Consider the following 19,273-nt stretch of genomic DNA (forward strand, 5'->3'; position numbering starts at 1 on the left):
CTCCCTCAACCAGCTCAACCAGTACCAGCCCAGCCCCCTCTCTTCCCGGCCTCTTGTCAGTTTATTTCTGTCTCCAGACACTCTCGGCATCTTCGAAGGTGGATCGAGGTGTTGCTCTGGGTATCTCTGATTTCTCCTCCCTGTCTCTCATCCTGCTCAGCACAGTGGACACGAGGCTGGACCACTGCCACAGCAGCAAAGCCTCCTTCTTTAGCCTTAAGGTCAGAGCAAGCATGGAAGGTCGTGATCCCTTATGGTATTTCATCCAGAGAGTTTCTTACCATCCACAATTAAAATAATTCTACTAAAACAGGAATAGGCATTTAAAAACACAGACTTCCATTGGTATTAACAGGAAACTTGGAAATGGGCAAAGTGCTCAGAATGAGACAATGTATCAAAATAACTGGAAGCAGGCGTGACCCGTGTCCTCCCCATCTGCCTCGGTCTCCCCTGCAGCCTCAGGGCAGACACCATCCACGCACACACTGACTGCTGCTTCCCTGGTCTCCCTTCTGGAAGCCGTCGTCTGGCTGGGAAGCAACCTCAACCGCAGGGGTGGGGGCTGGACGCCCATCACTTGGGTGGGATGGCTGTGAGGCAAGTTGCACATGTCTCTCAGAAGGTCCCAGGGCAGCCCAGTTGTCCACAGTCCGCCTGCCCATCAGCGCACCTTTCTCGACACCCCCTTACTTCCTAGCCCCCTCCCAGTGCTTCCTGGGATCACTTCCCAGATAAACTCCTTGCACCCAAATCCTTGCCTCGTGGTCTGAAAATTGAGAACAGATGTATTTCAGGCCCTTTGAAAGATGCAGTACTTCCAGGATGCCAAACCCAATCACGGTGAAAAGGTCTGAGGCGGAGGAGGAGATGTCATCCTCCAGGGCGCAGCCGGGGGACCGCAGTACAGGTCGGGCAGGGGGAGGCCAAGGGTCCCCGTGCACAGCTCAGAGTGGTCCCCGCGGGGCTCACGAGGGTGTGGGGGCTCAGGACAGAGGCCTGCTGTTCCAAGTAATCACAAACACCTGCACAGAGGAGAAGTGCAACTGTGCTGTCCAAAGTCGGAGGATGTTTAGATGCTGAAGAGACAGAAACAAAGGAGAAAAGGGGAGGGAAGGCAGAGCCCGAGGGCTCGACAATGAGTTCAGAGAAGCCCACAGCTCCTTCTCATTTTTCAAGTATGTCGGAGCTGCTCTGTGCCCTTAAAGAAGTTGATGAGTCAAGTGGAATTTTGCGCATTTGGGTTCAGAAAAGCCCCACGTTCCCATCATTGTCTGCCTCTCGACAGAGCGGCAACAAGACGAGAGGCTGGAGCATTGCACCAGCTGGTCCCACAAAGACTGACTGCACTTCGTGAAGTGTTTGATCTTCTGCACTTTGACCCAGGAGCTCTTTCAGAGCGTGGTGTCAGTGTGTGGACACGTGTTCAGGAGCCCAGGCGGACCTGGGAGGACCATTTATGGGGCAGGAATGCTTGAGATTAGGAGACCCAACTGCCCCTTAGGAGAGAGAGGAAGACGGTGGTGCAAACTGTCTATTATGCACGTTATAGACAGTGCTTTCTGATAGCTTTTCTAATCACCAAGGAAAAGGAGAATGAGGTCGGGCAAAGATTTCTTAAACAGAACCCCCAAATTACTAACTAGAAAGGAAAAAAGATTAATGAATTATACTGTATTAAATATTAAAATGAGCTGGGGTGGGGAATCGTTAAAATGAAGAACCTCAAGTTTATCCAAAAACAACTGCGGGAAAGTGAGAGAAGATATTTGCAATACATGGGAGAGAGATTTGTAAGGCATGGAACCAACAAAGGATTTGTATCCAGAATATATACAAAAAAACAAAAAGCCAAAAACTCCTACAGATCAATTATGAAAAAGACCCAATAGAAAAACGGCAAAAGAATATGAAATCGAACATATGTATGTATATGTGTGCCTAAACTATTATGCTGTGCACTAGAAACAGACACAATGTTGTAAACTGATTATACCTGAATTTTAAAAAAATCCAACAAACAAACAAACAAACAAAAACTGGCAAAAGACTTCAACACTTCACAGTAAAGGATATCCAAACATACAGGACTGGGAGAAAATACATGAAAAGGTGCTCAGTTTCTCATCAGAGAAAAGCAAGTTAAAACCAACCAGTTACCTCTTCATACCCACCAAAGTGGCTGGAACAAAAGAGATGGAAGTAAAGTGAGGCTGGATCCCTACCTCACACCTTACACTAAAATAAATGACTGCTGGATTAAGGATTTAAACATAAAAATTAAACCATAAAGGTACGAGAAGAAACCATCAGAATTAGGTTTATTTACAGTTTCAGAGTGGGAATGACTTTTCTAAACATGGCACAAAACCCAGAAGCCTTAAAACGGATTGATGTATTTCACTCTGCACGCACACATACACACTTCTGCCTGACATAAAATGATAAACAAAGTTAAAAAATAAATGAACCGGGGGAAAAAAAGAACATTTACAATTCATATTTCAGCTAAAGGGCCAACTTCCTTAATATGCAAAACTTCTAATAAATTACTTTAAAAAATCAATAATCCAAGATACAAAAGATTTAAGATGACAGATCACAGAAAATTGAACACAACTGGCTTTTTAATATGTGAAGAAGTGGTTCAACTGACTAACAGAGAAATGCCATTCAACCTGCCACAGGCTCATTTCTGAAGCATTCAGACAAGCGCAGATCTGAAAGACTGAGAGTTTTGATTTGCATTTCTCTAATAATTAGCAATATTGAGTGTTTTTTCATGTGCCTGTTAGCCATTTGTATGTCTACTTTGGAAGCATTCTTTTGTTGTTTAGGTCCTCTGCACATTTTTTGTTCTTCTTGTTGTTATCATTCTGGAAGTTTAACTTTTGCCAGTCGCATCATTTGCAAGTATTTTCTCCTTCTCTGTAGGTTGTCGTTTTGTTTTGCTTATGGTTTCCTTTGCTGTGCAAAAGCTTGTAAGTTTAATTAGGTCCCATTTGTTTATTTTTGCTTTTATTTCTATTGCGTGGGTAGATGGCCCTAGGAGAACGTTGCTAAGATTTATGTCAAGAATGTTTTGCCTACGTTTTCTTCTAGGAAGTTTTTAGGGAACTCCAATTCAAAAAGGTACATAAACCCCAATGTTCATAGCAGCACTATTTACAATAGCCAAGACATGGAAGTAACTTAAATATCCATTGACAAATGATTGGATAAAGAAGATGGCTTATTCAGGAAACAAAATCCTTCTGAAAAATCACACTGATGACCAAATGTCTTTGGTAGAACTGATCTTTGCTATAATTACTCAGTGCCCAGAGCACATATTGACAGAGAATCGATCAGAGGAATTAAAAGTAGCAAATGTGGCTCTTCCAGAGTGAATTCTTCCTCTCCATCCTCAATGCCACTGCCGTTACAGCCTCTTCCTCTCTGAGCTGGACAACTGCAATAGTTTCTCACAGATCTTGATTGCAATCTTTTTTCATGCTCAACATGCCTGCAAAATCTTCCGAAAACACAGATCTCCATTTAAACCATCCACTCTCCCCCAGGACTCAGTTAAAACCGCAACAGCACAGCCCCACATTATTTAGCTCCTGCCCCCTCCTCTCTCTGCCATCTCCACGGACCCCTGTCCTACCTGCATCTGACATCCCACATCCCACAGACCCTCCGTGCCCCTGCAAAGCCTCCTGCTGCTGCCTCCAGGGCCCTCCCTGGCCCTGGCCCAGGCCCGCCTCTCTGCAGGCTGTTCTACACCCTCCTGGAGACATTAGGGGACCCTGCTGCTTGCCCTCAGAGAGCTCAGGCCAGGGAAGGGACTAGAACTGAAGTAAATGATCTTAACAGAGAGGAAGTAAGTCACCTGCCACATTCTTCAAGGCCAAGTCCAAGAGCCTCACCCTTGAGAAGTCTTTCCTCCTTCTCTCTGTTCCCAATTCGAAGAACCCATCAAGGTTCTAAGAGCGCTCCTAACTGGTCCTCTGGGTAACAGCCCCATGGCTCTCACCTCCTGCGCCTCCATCCTGAACCCCTGGGGGCCAGCGGCCATGTCTTACCACCTCCTCAGATCATTACCACACACCCAGCAGCACATGGTCCAGACCCCAAGAAGACTTGAGCAACTGACTGAATGAACAAATGAGCAAATAAATACATTCACACAGAAAGCAATGCGCCCCTTCAGTACAGTGAGAAAAAAGCTGACATCCTCTGGGCATCCACCCATCCGGGCATCAGGCTAAGTGCTTTACCAGAATTCTCTCATGACCACTCACACCACCCCATGAAACAGAAACTACCACCACACATATTTTGCAGACGAGGAAACAGAATTAAGTGACCCGCCCAAGCCGCAGGGCCGGGACCTGCCCTGACCCCAGAGCACACTCTCACCCATTGGTTATACTGCCTCTCTGTGGGTCCCCAATTTCCTCACTCACTTCCTTCTCCTCTGATCTTGCATCCTGAGTGTTCATCACTGTCTCATATTTGCAGTGGAATGGACTGCTCCGTTCCCTCCGCCCGCCTGTGTTCTATCTGCAGGCACTACTAGGGGGCACAAGATTTGGCTTAAGTGACATGTACACGAAACAGCGTGAACACAGATAAAGGTGAAGTTGCTCAAGCCCACAGTCCCCCAGCTGCCCCCAGCAGCAGTCCTGGGATAGCGGGGGGAGCCCCGGCTTCAGTGCAAAGAGCAAGGAAAAAGCAACAGCTCCCGGATTCTAGCAACTGTTCCCTCACTGGCTACATTTAAGGTTCGGTGAAAGTCGTACCATGAACCTTTCCTTAAGGTGTCACCTGACAAAGAAGCTGGAGCCAAGCTTCCCTCCCTGGAGCGCCACGGAAAGACGGGGAAGGTCTGAGTTCTCCAAAGACACCGCTGTTCATGCCTTCAAGGCCTTATCGTTTTCCTCCCTGCGTGGTGTCCCTCTTAGGTGTCTCTGATGGTTATTTTGATCAGAAAGTGTTTGGAAAGCAGCTCTGACTCAAAACAATGCTGAAGGGAATGGTGGTGTAAAAAGCCTCAGAAATGTGTTGCTGATCACACAGGCCAAGATGGAGATAAAATAAAATGCTCAGAGCTGGATGAAAAAGTGACTAATCCACATTTTCCACACACACTACTGCAGTTTGAAGCCTTCCCCAGGCTAGCATGCCCGCCCCCTGCTTCTGGAAGGCCGCTCACCCCTTCCATGTTCCTCAAGGTTGCAGAGACTGTCCCCTGGCTGGGGACACCTGGGGCGCATGCTGCTGGGTGAGGTCAGGGCGGGGACACCCAGGCACTCAGCTGGCACGAGGGCCGGGTGAAAATGTAGGATAACACACAACTCGCAAAGGCTGGAGAGCTCTCCAAGGAGGCAGTCTACTGTAAACTTTCAAACACTTCTGGAAAATTGGGGCCATCTGCTGCCAAAGTCCAACAGCTTTCAGAGAGGCTGGGCAGGAAGCTGAGACTGAGGCAGGCAAGACGGCTTTGGACATGGCATCCAACACGACGTCCTACTGAACAGCCCTGTCTGTCTGAGAGGGGCAAGGCGAGGCTCCTGTTTGGCTGGCCACCTGCCCTGGCCAGGTACGCCGGCATTAAAGGGGCAGGTTTCATTTAGATCAGCAGTCCCCAGACCAGGCTGAGTGTGAGAATCGGGGAAGCTGTATACCAAAAAATCCGCTAGCTTATCCCCCAGAGATTCTAACACAGGAGACCTGGAAGGGGGCGCACAGTCTATGGAGTGGGGCCGTTCTCTGGAGGAGATTCTAATGACCTGCCAGGCTGAGAAATGACCAACATCAGAGAAAAAACATGGTTGGTTCCAAGGTGTAATTCTGACACCCTGAGCTTCCTGGACACCACGGGATCTCCATCCATCAAGAGCAGGAGAGTCTCCGTGGGACTTAGGAAAAGGACAGAGAAAGGCTTCCAGCCTAGGGGCTGGGGGGCATGCCAAGAGAGATACTGGACACTAGAGAGCAACTCCTGGGGGTTACAGGCTCCAAAAATGGCAGGACGTTGGGTGAGGACAGCTGAGGGACAGAGGTGGAAAGGGACAAGCCAGTGAGACTATCAGCTAGACAGCATCTCCTCCATCACTGACTCTAGGAAATAAGTTGATGGGGAAAAAATGATATAGCCAACATTTACTGAGCACCTACTATGTGCTAAGTGCACTAATTCATTTGTTACTTAACTCTCATAACCACCCTATGCTGTGTAAGTAGAATTATTTTTCCCATTTTGCAGATTAGAAAACTGAGGCATAGAGAGACTATGTAACATGCTCAAGAGGTAGAAGCAGGTCATGACCCTGAGCAGCATGACTGGAGAACCCACCTTCTGAACCACACCTCCAGGCTGTGCTGAAAAGCCAAGAGAATTCAATGGAAAAGAGCAAAGGAGTGAATGTTAGGTAGAAAAGAATGCATAAGACCCTCTAATGCCTATCACCATTCTAGCCACTGTTACCTTCTTGAAATAATTGGCTTACAGCTTCTGCGCTCGATATTTAAAAAAATAGCATAATATGCAGATCTCAGTCCATTGCGCACGCCCTTGCTCAGGTCAACCAATGAGGCTGGTGTCCATCACTTCCCAGTAGTTTCCTTTCCACATGGGTCATGGGCTTCGGAGCAGCAATTGTGGAATGTGTTGCTGAGATGCAGGAACGGTTGAGGGATGAGTGGTCATTACATAGCATCTTCCACTGAGAATCTCCAGGAACTAGGGTGTGAGGGGGGACAGATAAACCTCTCCTTAATGCTGAAAAGGGAAGAGGGCTTTGTGATCATTGGCAGAATGTCACCCGATCTCCCCGCTTCTTGTTTCTGTCTCCAGTAGCAATGGCACACTCTTCCCTTCAGCTGACAATACCTATTTCTGGCCTCCTCACCCTCTGTTTCACCTGGCAGAATATCTGAGCTTAAGTAGCTTTCAGGTCTTATTAAATAATGACTTTGCTTTCCAAGTGACTTTGCTGACGGAGACAGGAGGAACTTGTAATCATAAAAAAGGATGGATTGGGCTAATTGTATAAAGTTCATTTCCCCTTTCTCATAAATATTTACCATCCAATGTTTATAACTTTTATGTTTGGACTTTCTTGAAATGCTTGATTGAATTAAAAACATCACATTACCATTGGCTAAAAGAGGAGACAGCTCTATTTGCCAGTAACTTCGGCAACAAATGCCAGGTATTGATGCCAATTTTTTTCTTTTGGTAGTTCATATTTCCACAGACAGCTCTGAGCTGTACAATACCAGCATTCTGCAGACAGACATGAAAGATGCAATGGGGATGGCGTGGGGCTCTCCAGAGCCCTAGAAACAAAAATGGACTGTTTTTAATTTTTCTTCATTCTCGAGTGTACATGTTTAAGAAAGCAGAAATACTGGAAGCTAGGCTGCTCCCAAAGCAATGTTTTCCCAAAGTGATTTACCCTATACCTTTGAGTACAGAAATGGCTTTTAATTTTGAATGGTCTTAGAGAGGCTACGAATTGGGAATGCCAAAAGAACATGCATCTGAAGGAGGTTCCGTGTTGGAAATTTCACCAAAAGAAGAGTAAATGTTCACAGAAAGCCAGCCCTTCCCTCAGGGGGGAGAGGCTGACCGGCCACTGCCCAGCACCTGGCCTTGTGCTCTGAAGCATCTGGTAGAGCCTGGGAACTCCTTCTCAGAGTAATACCGGTCAATGTATAATTATAAAGTACACAGGATTAGCAATGAAACCATTCAAATATAATTCAAAATACAAATCTGTAACATAGTCATACACGTGTTTCCTTGTCAACACATTATGTAAGAAGATCTGGCCCTATGTCTAATAACCATTGTAATTTTGAAGGAGCGGTCAGTGTAAATGATAATTCGAAACTGCTGCTAAAAGTGTCATGTAGTATGAAAAATACCCTAATCACATGACAGTCACAGGTATTGTGAAGACCGCTGTGGCTTATCGCCGACCCTCAGAATTGAAGGAAATACTCATTTCAGTTACAGGTTGGAGAAAAATAAAGATGTGATCTTCTTCCTGTCCCTGTCCACAAATCCTCTGAAACCTATCTGTGGACCCTAGCTAAGAAACCCGGCTTTTACACAACAGCAAAGATGCGTCTATGAGAAACGTCATCCCCTGAGACACTGGCCTCTCCTTCTGCCAAGGATGAGCTTTTGTTCCTCCTAAGAAGCTGCAGCCAAATGAAAACTCCCCACTGTGTAGTCATAGTGGCTACTAGTTTTCTCAAAATATAATCTATCCAGTCTCTTTTCTTCTTATTTTTATGGTCTGTATTCCAGAAAAAGAACAAGAAACTGTTCAACTCATCACCAATGTGTTTCGTGGTTTTATTCCCTTGGCAACGTCCAAGCTGTTACACGTCAGTATTATTTTTTTTTCTGTAATAGGCTTAAAGTTCTAGAAATTTTTAAGACAAAAGATTCACACACATGCACTGGCACATCCCCCCCAACTTGCCTCATTAATGTTTCAGTGCTTTTCTCAATGACTCCCCCCAACAAGGCCCTGCACAGGAATGCAGGCTGAGGGGCTTGCCCAGGACGCTTTCCTCATAGACACAGCCTTGGGAACGTGGACAAAGTTCCCAACTGCCATCCATGCACGAGTGTGGTTTTTAAGAGATTCCTCCAGACTTTTGGAGTTGCAATGCCGTCACAATATTCATTCCCTTAAAACTCCTGGCTACAAGTGTTTTCTTTCTTTTCCAGGGCATCCAGTAGGTATTTTTTCCCTTGTTAAAGGGGACAAAAGGTGATTTGGAATTTTTTGAGAATTCAGCACCACGATTCCCTCTGAAATAACTGGAGACACCTTGAGATGTCATATGATGTCACTGGTGTGATTATCCTTGTGAAGGATTGGACAACTGGTGCTGTCTATTTGGAGATGTGGGAGGGGCACTAGGGTATCAAGGAGACCCACATCTAAATGGACTATGTCACTGACCCTAACAAAATGTAAACTGCAACAATTTTTAAATTATAGTAGAGTCAGTTTATAATGTTATATCAATTTCTGGTGTACAGCATAATGTTTTAGTCATACATATACGTACATATATTTCTTTTCATTATAGGTTACAACAAGATATTGAGTATAGCTCTCTATGCTATACAGTATAAAGCTGTTGTTTATCTATTTTATATACAGTAGCTAGTATCTGCTAATCTCCAACTTCCAATTTATCCCTTCCCACTCTCTTTCCCCTCTGGTAACCATAAGTTTGTTTTCTATGTCTGTGAGTCTGTTTCTGTTTTGTGAATAACTTTATGTCTTTTTTTTTTTTTCTTAGATTCCATATATGAGTGATATCATATGGTATTTTTCTTTCTGGCTTACTTCATTTAGAATGACTATTAGAATGACTATCTCCAGGTCCATCCATGTTGCTGCAAATGCATTATTTTATTCTTTTTTATGGCTGAGTAGTATTCCATTATATAAATGTACCACAGTTTCTTTATCCAGTCATCTGTCCATGGACATTTAGGTTGTTTCTGTGTCTTGGCTATTGTAAATAGTGCTGCCAAGAGCATTGGGGTGCGTGTATCTTTTTGAATTAAGGTTCCCTCTGCATATATGCCCAGGAGTGGGATTGTTGGATCATATGGTAAATTCATTTTTAGTTTTTTGAGGAGCCTCCATACTGTTTTCCATAATGGCTGCACCAAACTATATTCCCACCAGCAGTGTAGGAGGATTCCCTTTTCTCCACAGTCTCTCCAGCATTTATCATTTGTGGACTTTTTAATGATGGCCATTCTGACTGGTGTGAGGTCATACCTGATTGTAGTTTTGATTTGCAATTCTCTGATAATTAGCAATATTGAGCTTTTTTTTTCATGTGCCTATTGGCCATTTATATGTCTTTATTGGAGAATTGCTTGTTTAGGTCTTCTGCCCATTTTTGGATTGGGTTTTTGTTTTTTTGTTATTAAGTTGTATGAGCTATTTATATATTCTGGAAATTAAATCTTCGTCAGTTGCATCATTTGCAAGTATTTTCTCCCATTCCGTAGGCTGTCTTTTTGTTTTGCTTATGGTTGCATCTTAGCAGAATGGAGTGTGAATGACTAATATACAGCACCAATCCATCCTAACATAATCTACTTCTAACACTTAGGAATCAGAAGACTAAACAATGTATGATCACATTTTATTTTCTTTGCTGGTTTATAAGCTATAACTCTATTGTGTTATTTATTGGTTTGAGTTACGGTTGATATTATACATCTTGAACCTATCACTTCATCTTCACATGAAATTATTCCATCTCACATGCAGTATAAAAACCTTATGATAGCATACACTACCGTTTCTCCTTTTCTAGCTTTTATGTGAATATCATTTATTTTACATGTGTCCTGAACCCCACACTGCTGTGTTAGTTTCAATGGCAAATCTGCAAGAATTTCCCTTTGCTGATGTAAGAAACTGCCATGCACTTTAACAACTTAAAATAACACAGATTTATTATCTTGTTATCTTATTATCTTGGTTAGAAGTCCAAACTCAGTCTCTCTGGGCTTAAGTCAGGGATACAGCAGGGCCAATTCCTTCTGTAGGCTCTAAGGGGAGAATCTGTTTCCCTGTCCTTTCCAGCTTCCCAAGACTGCCTGCATCCCTCTGTTTGCGGCCCCTTCCCAGCATCACTCCAACCTCTTCTTTCTATTGTCACATCTGTACCCATCCTGACCTCTTGCCTTAGTATGGATCATTTTGATTGCATCAGGCCCACCCAGATTATCCAGGAAATCTCCCCATCTCAAGATCCCTGAAAAATTACACATGCAAAGTACCTTCTACCATAGAAGGGAAAGCTCACAGGGTCTGGACATCCACCACAACTATATTCTTACTTTTTTTGGTAAAACCGTTGTTTAAATGGTCAATGTTCTTTCAAAGACATTTGAGTATATTTCAAAAGATCGTATATTTACTCACATAGTTACTACTTCCAGGGCCCTTCATTCCTTTGGATAGGTCTGTATTTCCATGTATTATCATTTTCTTTCTGCCCGAAAAACTTCTTTTAATATGTCTTTTAGCATGGGTCTACTGGTGCTGAATTTTTTCAGCCTTTATATAACAGAAAAACTCTGTTTCACCTTCAAAAATCAAAGAGATTTTTGCTGGCTGTAGAATTCTAAGGTAACAGGCTTCTTTTCTTTCTGTGCTTAAAAGATGCTTTTCCATGGTGTTTTTGTTTTGGTTTTTGGTTTTGGGGGTTTTTTGCTTGCATTGTTTCTAATGAGAAATATGTTGTCATTTCTACCTTTGTTTATCTCTACATAACTTGTCGTTTTTCCTCTGGCTCTTTTAAGATTTTTCTCTTCATCACCACTTTTAAGCAATTTGATTATGATAAGCTTTGGTCTGGATTTCTTCATGTTTCTCGGGGCTCACTGAGTTCTTGGATCTGTGAGCTCATGGATTTCATCAACTTTGGAAAAATTTTCAGCCATTATTTTTTCAAATATGATTTCAGTCCTCTCTCACCTCCTTTGGGGCATGAATCACATACATCTGAGGTCACCTGAAGTCCTGTAGCTCGGTTTGCTTTCAGTCTCTTCTTGTGTTTCACTTTGCCTAGTTCCCATTGCCTGTCTTCAGCAATCATCCCTCCTGCAAGCTCTCCTTTGCCAGCAGCCTCACGCAGGGTATCTTTCATCTCAGACACTGCAGTCTTCATTCCTGGAAGTCCCATTAGGATTCTCTTTGTATCTCTCCTGTCTCTCCTTAACATGTCCCGTCTGTCTTTCTGTACCTTCTTGAACCTGGAATATGGTCACAATGACTGTTTTAACATCTCTGTCCACTAATTCTGTCATCTCTCTCATTCCTAGGTCAGTTTTGATTGACTTTTCTCCTCATTACGGATGCATTTTCCTGCTCCTTTGAAGGCCTGGTAATTTTTGATTTGATACTAGACATTGTGAATGTTACTTTATTCAGGGCTGGTTTTGCATTTCTGTAACTCCTTCTGAGCTGTGGCTAAGTAACTTGGAAACAGTTTCATCCTTTCAGATTTTGCTTTTCCAGCTTTATTGGGTGGGACCAGATCAGCATTTAGTGTGGGGCTAGTTTTGCCATGCGATTGACACCACTCCCTTCCATGTCCTCCAGCTGATGCTCACGTGAGCCCAGTGACTGTTTCACATGGTTCTCTTCCTGGCCTTGGGTGGTTTCCTCACACACATGCATATTTCTTAGTACTAAGCTGAAGACTCATGGAGACCCTGTGCTGATTTCTGAGGTTCTCCCTTTGTAAAGCTCTTTCTTCTGTGTCACTCTGTCCAGTGAACTCCAGCTGCCTCAGCCTCCCTGTACACCTGGCTCTGTTTCTTTAACTCCAGAAGATTGCTACTTCTTCGCAGCACTCCCCATGTCACAGCCTGGAGTCCGCCCAGGCAGGACAATCAGAGACCTCATTTGTTCACATCTCCCAAGGACCACAGTCCTTCCTGACTTGATGGTCACTGTCCTAAAATCAGTGCCATATGTTTCATCTTATTTCTTAGTTGCTTCAGGTGGGAAGGTATTCCGGTCCCTGTTACTCCATCTGGGCCAAAGACAGATGTTGGGATAAGAAATTTGAAGGCAATGTTGGAACCATGATCATTTCATTACATGACATCCACTTCACTCCTCGAGGGCATTAAAGAATAGTAACAGTTATAAAGATCCATTTGGCACTGGATTACAGGAGCTTCCTGGTTGGTTCCAGATGTCTCTGGCTACCTGAAGGGTACGTATTTTACATAAAGCTTAATTTTTCAGGGCCCTGAGGAATTCAGTATAGAACACTGCTGATCCTAGAAGTGGACACAGACAGACTGGTTCTGTAGCCCCACAAATGGGAGCCAGTGTTATCCAGCAAGGTAATAACAACACACATATCAGCTCAAATGACTGGGTGCTTACTTTGTGACAGACCCAGTTCTCAGCGCCTTACGTGTATTAACTCACCAGGAGTCTAAGGTTTTACCCACGAGGGCACTAAGGCACAGAGAGGGAGGGAGGGAGGGATGGAGGGAGAGAGATGACCACTAGGAAGCAGCCTGCAGTCCCCCACGACCAGACTCATTGTGCTGTCCTGAGAGGAAGCCACAGGAAAGGTTTGTATGAACCCTTGCAAGACATTTGACAGAGTCTCACATGTGTGTGGGTGAACTGGGTGGAGAAACATGAACTTGGGCTTCGAGAGTCAGTATATGATATGCGGAGAGCTGTAAGGGTTTCTTCAAAGACTGTGAACTTGTCTACAGTGTCATCAGCAGTTGGGTGAAGTCACATAAGAACTTCAATTTGCTCTTAGGCTCATGAATGGACCTCAGAGCAACACATACTTGTTGAGCACCTACTATGTGTCAGGCATTGGCCAAGGCAGCTGGAAAACATTGGTGAGCAGAAGCCAAGATTCCTGCCCTTGAAGGTTTATAACCTAGAATAGGGAGATTATCAAAGCAACAGTCATGTAAACAAGTGAATTCTAGAGCATGTTAAAAGATGGTAAGTTTATGAAAGCAGGGTTTTCCCTTAGGGGATCAGGCGATCTGGGTGCCTCAAGGGTGGATGGGGGAGGGTTACCAGATTCAAATTTTAAATAGGGTGGTCAGGATAGGCTTCCTTGAGAAGGTTACATCTGAAAAAGAAAAGGAACCCCAAAAAACTCAAAAAAGATGAGGGACTTAGTCACATGGACAAACTGAGGAAAGAGTGTTTAGATAAAGGAAACAGCCAGCAGGAAGCAGAGTGTGTCCCTGCCAGGAGCTCGCCTTGTGGATCCAAGAGAGAGCAGGAAGACAAGGAGAACTGGAACAGAGTGGGTGAAAGGGAGTGAACAAGAGGAGGAGGACCAGGAGGAAGACCAGGAGGAAGGGGAGGAGGCTCAGACCGGCACCAGAGAGTCAGTGTCACAGGGGAGAAGAAAGCAACCATGGGCGCTCCTTCCTCCCCTAAGGAGTCACTCCTGCTAGGATTTGGGGGAGGAAGATGCCAGCTCTGCTTTAGTACTGGGGGAACTCTCAAGGAAAAGGCAAACAGGAAAGCGTATTTTGTGGCTCCTGGTGAGCTGGAGGAATCAACATTCAGCTGCACCGTAATTTACAAACAAACAGATTTCACTTTATATATTTGTATTTTGAGCTTCTGGGGAGAAAGGAGCAGCACTGTTGAGCTGATCATGACTGGCTGCTCTCTCGTGGTCCTCGTCAAACAAAAAGATGCTAAGGAAGGAAAATAAAATACCAGGTCCCCTTCCTCCGCTTTGGAGTCTGTCCCTGAATGAGCAGAGCCTGCCCTTCCTCCCTCATCAACAGTCACCCCGGGACTTGGTCTCCAGCCCTTCTCTTTCTGGCTGAGCTACACTGGCCCATGACCCAGCCTCTCTCAGCCTCCATTTTTTCATCTGTTAAGTGGGGTTCAAAGCCCCTGCCCTCGAGGGTTGCAGTCAGGGTTTCGTGTGACGGTCCGTGGGAAGTTTAGCCTGGGGGATCAGGAGCCCGCAATACCTGTATCCCCACTCTGTCCATCCCTCCTCAGGTGTGCAATGGCCTGTCTCCTGGAAGGCAAAACGGCTGCAGCTCCCGGGCGCAGGCAGCCTCTGTCCAGCTCCCACTGTGTCCACTGACTCAGCCAGGTGCTTCCCTCTTCTCCACCCTGGGTGCCCAGGGCCCTTCTGCTCTTCCCGAACACTCAGCATCCTCCTCTTGGGTACCATCCACATGGATCTCTTGCTGTCACCACACCATCCAAGGACCCTCTGAAACCTGCCCTCTCTGATAGTTCTGGGCTATCACCCACTTTAAGGGACTGAAGACTGGGATAGGCAAATAGGACGCCTCTACGCTATCATATGGTACAGAAATGACAGCCTCAGTGGTCAAGCCTTAATGGTCAAGGCTGATGGGGAGCACCGGGCATCGTGGCAGACCACTGGGGATCATCAGACCCTGGGGCTCATCCCCTCTACCCAGGGAGGCATTCTTCAACCCTGCCGCTGATGGGTGTGAAGTGAGAGATGGCTTCTGTTACCAAGGCCCGGAAGGGGCCCTTGCTGGCACTTCCGCAGGGGAACAGGAGAGGAAGATTCAGGACAGCTCTTTGGATAAATGCCCTTTGAGGAAACAGGGGAGGTGCTAGGCTGCTTGTGAGGTACCGCCCTTTTCTCCACCCCAAACAGTGGCAGGTGGGCCCCACCTGCAGACTCCACCTTGATGTCCTGAACCAGCTTCACACACAGCCGGGAATTACTCAAAAGGGAGCACCCACCCCCAGAGTCCAGGTTGACCTGTTCTGCTGGCCCGGATCCCCGGGTCACCTTCTGAAGGCGCAGTCCTGGTCTACCTGCCTGTCTTGGAGTTGCTTCCATCCTGAGTTCTTGCTCTGGGAACCCACCCAGCCCTCCAGGCTCCTCCCTGGGACTCAATGCTGTCATGAGCGTCAGCACTTGGCTGTTGCTGGGTGGCTCCTGAGTCCCACACATCCCCAGCTGCTTCTCCTGCTTCTGTCCTCCTGCCCCATGAGGGCGGAGGCTCTGGTCCGCTCTCTGAGCCTGCCAGACTGCAGGCTGCTCCAGCCTTCCCCTGGGGCCACAGCCAGGAGACTGCCCTGCCCCAGGTCCAAGCATGTCCCTTCGGCACCTCCACACACAGAGGTGTCCGGCCGAGCCGTCTGCAGCACAGTGAGAAAGCGTGCGCTCTGCAGGTGAACAGACTGAGTCAACTCCTTCCTCTACCACCTACTGACCAAGCCGTTTCAAATGATCCCTTAATCTCTGAGTTTGGGGTCGTCATCTGGGCCCTGGGGAGAATAACCTAGCCAGTGTGGTGATGGGTAATTAAGATCAGGCACCTTGGAAGCTTTAGGGCACAACCTGTGGGCACTGCTCAGTAAAGTGTAACATTTTAATGGCGTTATTAGCACTATTATCATACAATCACTTTATTATCTGTTTGAAGTTCTCCGTATGACACTCTCCAATGTTAGCAGCTTTAAGCTGTCTTAGCCATCTGTGCAAGGTGTGATATCACCTCCATCACATCACATCACATTACATCACCTCACCTCCACGAAGGATGGGTTAATTTTCTTACCCCTAATGTCTCAAAGTTTTCAGGTTAAGGCATTTGGCTACCAAGAAAGAAAGAAATACCTTTGGATTAAAAAACAAAACAAAACATTAGACTATTGGTGTCAGTAGTAACTCTGACCCATCCCCCTGCAAAACTGCCTATGTATGGGGGTGTGCGTGCGTGTGTGTGTGTGCGGGGCTCTCTCCGGGTGCCCCATGCAGATGCCCATGAGGTATGTGTATATGCATGTCCATGTCTGTGCATGCGTGTGTGCAAACACACGCCTGTGTATGTAGGGGTGTGTGTGTGTGTGCATGCATGCATCCTCAAACAGAAGCCAGATGCTCCGTCCTGAGCCGGCCCTCCCCATCCCGCTTACCTCCATGTTTCTGCAGAAGGTGGCGTTGGTGCCGAACAAGATCTGGCACTGCTCGTTGGCACTGTAGTGCATGCCCGGCAGCTTGTGCGGGAGGCGCACCGCGTGATGGCTCCGGGGGTCCGTGACCAGCAAACAGGTGCTGACTTTCGACCTGAAACATCCAAGAGGCAAGTTGGCCTGTAAACGTACTGCCCGGGTTTTTGTTCTGCTTTGTCAGGAGGAGGAAGCTCCATATTATTTACGGGGAGATGACCTAGGTACCAGACACACGGGCGGCACTTTTTGCTCTTTTTCTACACAGCTGAACACAGAGCTTTACTCCGAAGGCCACACGAGCTGGACAGCTATGAAAGGGCCTGGGAGTAACACCCACGTGGCTCGTGTACTCTTCTCGGGGAGTCTGAGAGTATTCTTGAAAGGCATTTTCATTCAATTTCAAAGAAATAGATTCCTATGTTATTTTCTTAGAATATGGCTTTGGCGAAAGTCACTAAGAATAAAGAAAAAAAATAGGAGTTAGGGTTGATTTGCCCTATTTTAAATAAAAGTGCTTATTTCCAATTCTGTGGATTCTCTTGGAGGGCCTGTCAGGCCATGGCCACTGGCTGGTCCAGGTGGCCCCCTGACTGTACCTCCCTCCGGCCAAGAAAGCTGGCTGGTAGCACATCCTGCAAAGGACCTCAGGATTTCAACAAGGATGGAAATGTTCAGAGATGCTGAAAACAGCTCTAAAAAACCGAACTGGGAGTTGTGAGGCTGCGGCTCTGCGAAGAGGTTAAGTACTTGAATGTTTTTATTTTTCACTCCTAAAACAAGGCAGAGGGTAGTAAAAAGAAAATCTGGCCTCTTGCCAAGATTCTTGAAGAAAAGAGTTGCACGCCCGCAAGAACACGCAGGTTGACGCTGGTTCACCTCCCCTGGGCTCAGACACAAGGGCCACTTTAACGAAGGCAGTGGGTCCAGCACTGTGTTCGTGAGCCAATGAAAATACCCTGCCTTGATTTACTGACCCTTATGGGTAAAATGAAATCATGTCAGGTGGCTTCCAACGTTTAAATTAGACTCGGTGATAACAAGTACTCAGTAGGAAATAAGACTACATTAAATCTAGTGAGTCTGTTCTTAAGCCCTGTGTACCACTTACTTTCCCCATCCACAGGAAACATCATGAAAGAAGATCCAGGATGAGGACAGAAGCCAGTGTGATGCCTTTGCTGCTCCTTCTGAATTCACCCGACCCTTTACTGTGTTATTGAACTACAAAGCTCCATCTGTATGTGGGACTCACTGACCCCCTTCCATCTCCACGGGGTGTACAGATGATACCAGTAAGTTGTGAAGCAACGGGGGTCTGACCCTATCAAATCTGTAAGTCCAGCCCTGAGGTCTTTACACTAAGGGACCCACACTGTATGTGACCACAGACTCTGTTGGACAAAGGTCTGAAATCAGATGGCCAACTCTTCCACAGACATCCAGGAATGGAGTGATGCCAACATATTCTGGCAAGTAAGTGGCAGTCAGATAAACCCACCTGAGCCCCACAAATGAAGGAAGTGAGCAAGCAAGCCCTCTTCCCCAGCAAATGGACTCCTATCAAGGGAAGTAGACTGAGCACAGAGGAAGTGCCCTGTTCTCCAGAAGCCAAGGGTTACCGCTAAGGTGGCATCCACGCCCCATCAAAATAATGCAGAGAAATGAAATGGAATCCTTTCAAGATACAGTCACTGCATTGACATGTCAATCGATAAGCATTTATGGTCACAAGCTGGGTACCCAACATCACACCAGCTGTGCACCTGGGAGGAGGTCTGGTCCTGAGACTTCTGAGAGGTTCACTCCTGCTCATACTGGCCAAGACTCCAATGACTCTGTCTTTCGGAAGTAATGCATAACTTTCTACTGATGGTACAGACTGATTCAAGGACTTACTTGAGGAAGTTTTCGAGGTCCTCTCGACTGCAGGAGGACCAGGAGAGGTCGCTGGGATTCCGGCCTTTCACCCACTCTCCCGACATGATGTGGGACCTGCCAGCGCAGGAGGAGTGGTCATCGTCGTGGTTCATCCCCAAGCTGCCCGAGGGAGAGGGCGGAGAGGGACACACATTACAGGCTTATCTCCCGGTCCAGGATCTAGCAGACGAGGCTAACCTGGATCGAGTCTTAAATACAAAAGGTGGCACAAGATGACACCTGGCACTCTGCTTACTCTCACAGAGCAGACCAACAGTCACGAGCTTAGAGAGTAAGGGGGAGGGTGCTGACTTGCTTACTCAGTGAACGGAGTCCGATCAAGCACCCAACAGACACTAATGGCATCGCCAAACCAATAAATAATAACCGAATGAACAAATTGTATTAACTGTGATATTATAGTTCTTCTGATGATTAGACTTGATTTTCTATCTAAAATATCCTAGTGTTAATGATCTAAGCGTTCTGTTGCCTGGAGAGAAGTCACTGTGCGAAGGGCAAGTGGGAACCAACCAAGGCTTTGACTTGGGAAAAAACTCATGATAAGTCATGGCTTTGCTTTCACGTCACAGTACCGGGGTCCACCAAGATCAGAGCTGTTACATTCCCCGCTCAGATGCATCTGAAAGACCCTGGAATGCTGGCCTAGATGTGGGCGGCTGACATGAAACGTGAGCTGAACGATGACCTTAGTTCCCACACATGCTGTCACTGGGGGGGAGATCAGGTGGCCCACAGTCTGCCAACCCATGATCTTCAGGGGAGAGAGTCTCTGTGCACCAGCGTGGCCCACTCTTCATCAACAGCCCCGTGGA

The 19,273-nt window shown here is 46.2% G+C and overlaps 1 protein-coding gene across 1 annotated transcript in view; it reads right to left on the bottom strand.

Annotated features, from left to right (window-relative positions):
* Nucleotides 1–19,273, bottom strand: part of ADAMTS17 (ADAM metallopeptidase with thrombospondin type 1 motif 17) — a 304,068-nt gene that overhangs the window by 115,838 nt on the left and 168,957 nt on the right. Inside the window, exons 10-11 of the mRNA XM_032468854.1 lie at nt 18,417–18,557; nt 16,485–16,635 (exon numbers count right to left, since the gene is read on the bottom strand). Of these exons, the coding sequence (XP_032324745.1) occupies nt 16,485–16,635; nt 18,417–18,557 (292 nt within the window). The remainder of the gene's footprint in view (nt 1–16,484; nt 16,636–18,416; nt 18,558–19,273) is intronic.

This window comes from Camelus ferus, chromosome 27 (assembly GCF_009834535.1).
Source record: "Camelus ferus isolate YT-003-E chromosome 27, BCGSAC_Cfer_1.0, whole genome shotgun sequence".
NCBI classification, from domain to species: Eukaryota; Metazoa; Chordata; class Mammalia; order Artiodactyla; family Camelidae; genus Camelus; species Camelus ferus.